Here is a 9,164-nt window from a genome sequence, read left to right on the forward strand (position 1 = left end):
AGATACCTCTTCACATCTGGGTCTCAGGGAACTGAGAAACTCAGAGTCCAGGAACTCTCCTCACCAGTTGGATAATTGAGAGCAAATGCATCTGAAATAAGACTTTCTCCTAAGGCAACTAATGATACACCCTGGTGGGGAGACAGTATGCACAGCTTTTTCATTCTAGGACTCAAATTCTCTCTTAGGTCTGTTGCTCTCTGGAACACATCAGAAAAGGGTGTAAGGACCAACGCTTCAATGGAGATTTCTTTTTATTGGTCTAGCACAAAAAGATGACCCTAACTCACAGCAAACTACATAATTCATCTCTAATCAATTTAAAGCAGCTCAAGCCAATCTTTTCATGACTAATGAGGTTTAAGAACATGCTCTCATATTCAATGAGGTGTCAAAGGGCAGCTACATGCCTTCCATAGGGAGTTACAATCAAAGTCTCAAAATGAGGCTCACAACCCTGTACATTTATCAGGTTGATAAGAAATTTGCCAGGTAAAACTCTCAACACACTGATAAAGATATTTGGAAACCATTGTGGGTTTTTTTTTTTAGAATTAAGGCCTGTAAATGCTTGTCTCAATCTTCAAAAGGACTCCTGTGAGAGATTTAGCTTTTAGAAAGGCTTTGGTGAGAACTGAGAAGTTTCAGTAAACTGAGGCATATAAAAGATACTTCGTTTTTTGTATCAAATTTGTTTATTCTTTACAATTCCTCATTCATCTTGATTCAGTCATTAGTGCTGCTTCCCTCTGACGGAACATCCTTCTGTAAGCTTCGCCTTGCCTCCAGTAGGCTGACAGAGTACAGTGGAGCATCCGACACAGAGAACCACTGTTTGTGCGTGGCTGAAGACAGTGGTGATTTTATAGCACCCCCGGCACTTCATGTCCATGAAATACGAGTTCGGACTCTGCTCCAGGCACTTCTTCTTGTGTTTATGCTTCTCCTCCTCAGGAGAGGGGTGCAGGAAGTCTTTCACGAGAGGCATGTTGGCGCAGGGAGATCTTCACCGCCAGAAAAGCAAAAGATACTTTTAAAGGAAGTCAGGAGAGAAGATAGTGGTGAAGTGGAAGGATTAGATGTCAGTAACTTTTACCAGAAGTCTGTTAGTCCAGGGGCAGAGAATAAAGAAAAAATATCTTGATGGTATAAATGGTACAAGGACAATCTTTTTTTTTTTTTTACATTTTTCTTTTTTAGCTTTTCATGATTTTCTTTTCTATTTTGTTTTTATTTTTTTTACATTTTTCCCTTGTCCTCTTTCCCCTACCTATACCCCTACCACTTTATTTCTTCTGAATTTATAAGACTTTTATATTTTTCTAAGTACATATATATTGTTCCCTCTTAAACCCATTCCTTGTGAAAGAACTACCAGCCCTCTTTCCCCTCTAAATCCTCTGTATCAACTCTTCTTCTTATACCTCATTTGTATAAAATAATTACTCTTTCTAGCTGTTCCTAAATGGTTTTACTTTTAAAATTCATGTAGTGTTCAGGTTTATCCCCAATCTTTCTTATGAGCTACTCAATTATTAATAAGAATCTTAGACATACATTATACATATATATGTATGTGTATGTGTGTGTGTGTGTGTATACAAATATAAAGTAAACAGTCTGTCCTTGTGAGTCCCTTATAGTCAGCCTTTGGTATATACCTTATATTTCTCTTCATTCTTGTATGTCAAATCTTCTATTTTTTAAACAAAGTCTTGAAAATAGGAGAGTTTATCAAATGTCCATTTTTTTTTCCATCAGGATAATACATAACTTTGCAGGGTGTGATATTTTCAGCTGGGGTCTCAGTTCTTTTGTCCTTTGTTAAATAATGTTCTAAGATCTGCAGTCCTTTGATGTCTCTACTGCTAGGTCATGTGTGAGTCTAATTGTGGCAGCAACATATTTAAATTGCTTTAATCTTAATGTTTTTAATATTGTATCCTTGAGTTGGGGGGGTTTGGAATTTGACTATGATATTCCTATGAGTTTTCCTCATAGGATATCTTTTAGGTAGTGATCAATCAATATTCTCTATTTCTACTTTATCCCCATTTTTCTAATACTTCAGGGCAATTTTCTTTAATTATTTCTTTTATTATTGTATCAAGATCCTTTTTTTATCATAACTTTCATTTAGACCAATTATTTTTATATTATCTCTTCTTGACCTATTCTCCAAATCTCTTATTTTTCTTATATGATATTTCAATTTGTTTTCCATTTTTTTCATTATTTATGTTTTGTTTGATTATTTCTTGATCTCTTATAATTTCACTGGCTTCACTTTGACCAATTCTAGTTTTCAAGGTGCCCTTCTCTTCCTTAAGATTCTGTATTTCCTTTTCTAATTGGTTGACTGTCCCTTCATAGCCTCGTTTTTATTGAATTATTATTTTTTTTAAGTTTTCCCTCCATCTCTATCATTTGATTTTTAAAGTCTTTTTAAAGATCTTCTATGAATTCTTTTGGGGCAAGTAACCATTTGATCACATTGATGTTACTCTTTGGGGGTTTCTTTACTTCGAAATCCTCTTCTGAACAGGAACCCCAGTCATCTCTATTCCCATAATAGCTTTCTGTGGTTGGTTTCTTTCTCCTTTGCCTGTGCAATTTTTGTGGTGATATTTTAATTTTTTTAATCACTTCTAGCCCTGAGCGTGGGGGAGAGTGACTTTTGCCCCAGACCTTTAGTTCTTAGTTTTAACCTCAAACCAAAGCCAAACTTTCAACTTCCTATAAGTGCCCACAGCCTGGGGCTTACTGACCCTTCTGTACTCACCAGGCATGTACTGGTTCCATCTCATCCCAGTCACTTTTTTTTTAATTTTATGTTTATTTTTAGTTAACAACATTCATTTCCACAAGATTTGGAGTTACAAATTTTCTCCCCATCTTTCCCCTACCCACCACCCCAAAACAGTAATCCCACTGAATACCCCCTCCCCCAATATCTCTTATATCCTCCTCCATTGTCCCCTTGACTTTCCAGTAGGGCAAGACAGAACTCCATACTGCAGTGCCTGTATATCTTATTTCCCAGTTGAATGTAAAATAATAATAATATTTTTTTAAACATCTGATGTTAAAACTTTGAATTCCAGATTCTTTCCCTTCTTCCCTTGTCACCCAACCTTCCTGGGAAGATAAGCAATTCAATAAAGGTTGTACATGTGTAGTTACGCAAAACATTTCCATAGTGGAAATATTGTGAAAGACTTACTATATTTCCCTCCATCCTATCCCACCTCCCACTCATTCTATTTTCTACTTTTACCTTGTCCCTTCTCAAAAGTGTACCTTCTAACTACCCTACCTCAATCAGCTCTCCCTTCTATCATCCCCCTCTTATCCACCTCCGCCCTACTTTCCTGTAGGATAAGATACCCAATTTAGTGTGTATGTTATTCCCTACTTAAGACAAATTAAGTGAGAGTAAGGTTGACTCATTCCCTTTTGTCTTCCTGTTCTTCCACTCCATTGTAACACTTTTTCCTTGCCTCTTTTATATGAGATAATTTACCCCATTCTGTCTCTCCTTATCTCCTCTCATTACATTCCTCTTTCATCTCTTAATTTTATTTTTTTAAATATCATCCCTTCCTATTCAATTGATCCTGTGCCATCTGTCTATGTATATCTATATCTATATCATCTATACACACACTCACATATGTATTCAAACACACATATACCCTCCTGTATAGACATATATATGTATGTATACATATATACGTTATATTCCCTTCAACTATTCTCATACTGAGAAAAATGTCATGAGTTATTATTATCATTTTTTCATGTAGGATTGTAAATATTCCAACTTTGATTATGATTTCTTTTCCCTGTTTACCTTCTCATGTTTCTCTTGCTTCTGGTATTTTAATGTCAAATTTTCTATTCAGCTCTGGTTTTTGGATCCAGAATGCTTGAAAGTCCCCTATTTCATTTGATGACCATATTTTCCCTTGGAACATTATACTCAGTTTTGCTGGGTAGGTGATTTTTGGTTCTAATCCTAGCCACTTTGACCTCCAGAATATCATATTCCAATCCCTTTGATCCCTTAATGTAGAAGCTGATAGATCTTCTTATTGTGTTTCCACAATATTCAAATTAGCTGCTTTTAATATTTTCTCCCTTATCTGGGACTATGGAACCTGGCTATAATATTTCTAGGAGTTTTCTTTTGGGGATCTTTTTCAAGAGGTGATTGGTGAAATCTTTCAATTTCTATGTTACCCTCTGGTTCTACAATATCAGGGTTATTTTCCTTGAGAATTTTTTGAAGGATGATTTCTAGGTTCTTTTTTTTGATCATGGCTTTCAGGTAGACCAATAATTTAAAAATTATCACTCCTGGATCAGTTTTCCACATCACTGGTTTTTCCCATGAGATATATCACGTTGCCTTCTATTTTTTCGTTTGTTTGGATCTGTTTAATAGTATCTTGATTTATCATAAAGTCACTAGTTTCCATTTGCTTCAGTCTAATTCTGAAGGAATTATGCTCTTCAGTGAGCTGTTGAAATTCTTTTTCCATCTGGTAAATTTGGCTTTGTAAGGCATCCTTCTCCTCATTGGTTTTTTAAGCCTCTTTTGCCATTGGAGTTAGTCTATTTTTTAAGGTGTTATATTCTTCAGTCAGGTTGTTGACTCTCTTTTCATGATTTACTTGCATCATTCTCATTTCTATTCCCAATTTTTCCTCCATTTCTCTTACTTGATTTTCAAAATCCTTCTTAAGTTCTGCTATGGCTTGAAACCACATCATATTTTTCTTGGAAGCTTTTGGTACAGGAATTCTGACTTTGTTGTCTTACTCCCATTCCATGTTTTGATCCTTTTTGTCACCAAAAAAAAGGAATCTAAAGTTAGATTGCTATGCTTGCTTTGCTTCCCTTGCTTTCTCATGTTGCTACTCAATGACTTGACTTTTTTAGCTCTTTGCTACAGTAGAACTCTGCTTCCAGAGAGGAGAGCTTTGTCCCAAAAGGCTGGGGCTTTTGCAGCTGCTAGAGCTGTTAGTTGGGCTCCCTCTCTACAGACACCACTAGCTCTGGCTCACTGGTCACACACCCCAGGACCTCCATCCAAGACAGTGATCCAGATTCCAGCAGGTTAAAGCAAGAGTGATTACCCTCTGAATGGTTGCTTGGTCCCACTATGATCTGCAGGCCAGGAGCTCTGAAAGAGCCATGCAATGGAGGCTGTACAACCACCACATCTCTGCTGCTTCTCATTCTGGTGGGCAGGGGCTGGCCCACATCTCCATTTCCACAGTTCCAACAGAATTCCACACTGACCTTTTACTTTTTTTATGGCATTTATGGTTTGATAATTCTGGAAACCGCCACAGCTGCTGGTGATCCACTCTCCCAAATCCACTGCAGCTGCTGCTGGTTAGGGCTGCCCTGGCGCTAAAACGTAGGCTCAAGTGGGGCTGGGCTCAGCTCCCAGCACACTGTGATGGACCCTTCCTGTCTGCCCGTTGAGCTGCCTTCAGCAGGAGATTTGTTTCTCTCTGTTGCTTTGTGGGTTCTGTTGCTCTAAAATTTGTTTAGAGTCATATTTTAGAGTTATTCAAGGTGGATATTGGGGGAGTTTTCCTGCTTCTATGCCACCATCTTGGCTCTGCCCCTCCATGAGCTATATCTTATTGATGAGGTTGACACAGGCATTGCCAGAGTCAACTCAGCATTTGGGAGACTTTTTCAGTTGCTTCATTGTCCTGCCACAAGATTTGTTCTCTCGGCAGGTTGGTCTCTACTCCACCACCTTCCAGGAATCCTCTCCAAAAACAGGGTCCAAGGCAATAACAGAATCTCTTTAGAAAAGGGAAGCTGGAATAGAGACAGGTAAAGTGTTCGTGACTTAGGAAATTCTGAGAATAAAGGAGGAACTTGGTGTGAGGGTTAGGAAGGACAAGTAAAGGGGGAAGAGTCAGTATGAGAAAAGAAAGGAGAGAAAGAGGGGAATGTTTTCAAGGGAAAGGCACAGGAAATGAAATCCAAAAATGGAAATCACCCCAGTAACTTTTTGCAGCACAGCTGGGTCTGACATTCCTGGTCAGCAGAGGTTCCCTCAATCTTCCAGGAATCTAAAGTACAACTTTCCTGGGGGTTAAAGTTCCTGTGACCGTAGCAGAGGCAGTATCTCAAGCCAACTAACCCTAGGGCTTGTCCCTTGTTAAAACAGAACGTAGCCCAGGACCAAATCTTTTGTGCTTCTCCACCTATACTTTGTTCACCCTAAGGTGTTATTTTAACTCTTTTGTGGGTCAAAATCTTGAGAGTTTGGAATTTTCTGACCTACTCTGCCATCTTCACAGAATCCTATATCCAACAATATTTTTTTAAGCATGTTTGTAAGCAGATGGTCTGAAGTCAATGGAAAAGGAGAAATCATAGAGGCATCAGGGATGATACCTGGACCATGTTCCTCCAAGGGATTAAAGTAGTGAGATTAGTCCCTTCTAAAAGAAGGATGCCACTGTTTAGAACTGGAGAGTAGGATATATTGATGCTGATTTTTAGAAGATTAATGGAGGGGAGTTAAGTGATCTGCTTTGTGATGACTGTGATCTTAATGAAGTAGGAAACTTAATTTATATGTGATAAATTTGCATAAGGAAATGGTCAAGTGGTTAGAGGTATGAAGAAGAAGAAAAAGTTGAAAATACTTGCTCTTGAGAGGGAGATAAAGACTTTACAATAGAGTTGAAATCTTATTGAATAGGATTTGAGGGTTTAGCTGAGTTGTATTCTAAAAATTTGTAGATAAAATAACTTCAATGTAGGTTTTTTTTCCCCTAGTAATGCCTATTGACAAAGAAAAATAAAGCGGTAGGAATTAATCAGGGAAAAGTCTCAGAAGGTTAGGCGTGAGGGAAGATGAATAATTCCAAAGTGGAGAATAGTGATGTGTTAAAATGGTGGATAATGGTTTTAAGGCTAATAGGGAGAAGAGTGAAGCTAAAGTGAGGGGAGAAGGATAAAATAAGGAGTTAGGGAAGGTTCAAGGGATTAGTGATCATGATTAAGGTGAAGATCAGTTTGTTGTGACATAGTAGAAAAAGTGGAAGAATAGGAGATTGTGGTCAAGTAGTCAAATTTTGAAGTTTAGAATCTTGGCGGTAATAGAGTTCTAGTAAGTGACCTAGGAAAATGGGGTTGCAGGTATGACCATACCAATGTGTGGTGAAGGAAGAAATCAGTGGAATTCAAAAAGCTGAGAGACTGGGTGATAAAGATGCTCAAAGAGTCCTCAAAATGAAGTCTGTGAGAATGATAGCAGAAGTATAGAGTAAGAAGGCAAATCAGGCATGGGAATGCATCAAGATACAGTAGAAAGAGTACTTACTCTTGTGCTGGAGTTATTGTTGTTAAGTCTTTCACATGTCTAACTCTTAGTGAACTTATGGACCATAGCATGCCAGATAGTTCCGTCCTCTACTATCTCTTATCCAAGTTAATTTTCATTGTTTCCTGGACACTATCTATCCATCTTATCTTCTGATGCTCCCTTTTCCTTCAGGCTTCAATCTTTCCCAACATCAGGATATTTTCTATTGAAAGAAGAACCATATTTTTCATGCCATTTCCAAAGGAAATAGTGCTATTGGTATTCACTATTCCCAGAGTAAGAGGTGAAAAAGTGAGAAGGGATGGACAGGAAGGGTATCATGGTGGGAAGAACACATGCATGGAAGGGCATGTTGTTGTTCATCTTTATTTCTCAAAGAGGACCAATGACATCATGAGCATAGATGGATGGTGGATGGGATTTGGAGTTGACCAAATATTAAATGTCAATATTATTTTGGGGTAACTTTACATTTATTCACCTGATTGAAAAATTGGTATAGATCATCCTCAGGTTAAACTTACAAAGCTGAATGCATTAATTCTACCAAGAAAGTCGGTGGTGAGGAAGTAGAAGCATTAGATATATATGACATTTTTCTCCCTGAAGTTTTATAGTGAAGGAACAGATAAAAAAGGGACAGTAGATTTATGTAATATAAAAGTGAAAAGGAGTACCGAGGGGCTGAGCCAAGGTGGTGGAGTAGAAGCAGGGCCCCACTGCTCTGGCTTCCACCTTCCCCAATCCATGTAAAAAGGAGACTCTAAACAAACTTTGGAGCTGCAGAACCCACAAAATGACACAGAGAAGCTAACTTCCCACTGAGGACCCAGGAGGATGGTAGGAATTGGCCAGCTCAGCGCTCTGGGAGCTGAACACAGCCCCACTCTGAGGCTTTAACCCCAGGGCAGGCCTGACCAGCAGTGGCTACAGGAACTGCAGATCAGCAGCAGCTGTGGCCGTTTCCAGATTTACCAACACACAGATGAGAAGGACAAAGTGAGAGGTCAGTGCAGTCTAGACTTTGGGACCAGTAAGTGGGAGTGCATGGCTTTTGCCCCCAGGGCGAGAAGCCGCTGAGGCTCCAGCACAGCCAGCCAGCACCATGTGGAGACTTCAGCTCCTGCCCTGCAGAGTTTAGGGGGACCAAGCAACCAGTCTGAGGGGTAATCGCTCTTGCTTTAACCTGCTTGGATCTGGATTGCGGTCTAAGGTGGAGGTCCTGGGGTGTGTGTCCAGCTTGCCAGAGTGTGTGGAGTCTTCAGCAAGGGCTCCCAACTAATACCTCCAGCAGCTGAGAAAACCCCAGTGTTTGGGAGAGAAGCTCCCCTTTCTGGTAGCAGAGTCCTACTGTGGCAAAAAGCCCAAAAGTCAAGTAGAGTGGCAAGATGCTCAGGCAAAGGAAACTAAGTAAACAGAAGAACCCAACATTAGACTCCTATTTTGGGGACAAAAAGGATCAAAGCATGGAACAGGAGGAAGACAGTGAAGTCAGAACTCCTGCAACAAAAACAGCAAAGGAAAATATGAGCTGGTTATAGGCCATAGAAGACCTTAAGAAGCAGATAAGAGAAGTGGAGGAAAAATTGGGAAGAGAAATGAGAACAATGCAAGAAAATTACAAAATGAGGGTCAACAGCCTGACTGAGGAAAATAACACCTTAAAAAACAGACTAACTCAAATGGCAAGAGGCTCAAAAAGGCAATGAGGAGAAGAATGGCTTAAAAAGCTGAATTTGACAGATGTAAAAAGAATCTCAAAAGCTCACAGAAGAGAACCATTCCTTCAGAATTAGAT

At 39.1% G+C, this 9,164-nt stretch overlaps 1 protein-coding gene across 1 annotated transcript; it reads right to left on the bottom strand.

The window, feature by feature from the left end:
• Nucleotides 1-693: 693 nt before the first annotated feature.
• On the bottom strand, nucleotides 694-1,016 carry LOC138175353 (small ribosomal subunit protein eS27-like). The gene has a single exon (XM_069105709.1). It carries the CDS (start codon nucleotides 986-988, stop codon nucleotides 734-736), a length of 255 nt encoding a protein of 84 aa, XP_068961810.1. The 5' UTR covers nucleotides 989-1,016; the 3' UTR covers nucleotides 694-733.
• Between the last annotated feature and the right edge of the window lie 8,148 nt (nucleotides 1,017-9,164).

This window comes from Petaurus breviceps, unplaced genomic scaffold, assembly GCF_028583685.1.
Source record: "Petaurus breviceps papuanus isolate PSGF00001 unplaced genomic scaffold, PetGlider_PUasm1.0 77, whole genome shotgun sequence".
Lineage (NCBI taxonomy): Eukaryota > Metazoa > Chordata > Mammalia > Diprotodontia > Petauridae > Petaurus > Petaurus breviceps.

Excerpts from the sequence above, each read along its gene's own strand:
- LOC138175353 (XM_069105709.1), bottom strand. The coding sequence starts at position 988 with ATGCCTCTCGTGAAAGACTTCCTGCACCCCTCTCCTGAGGAGGAGAAG.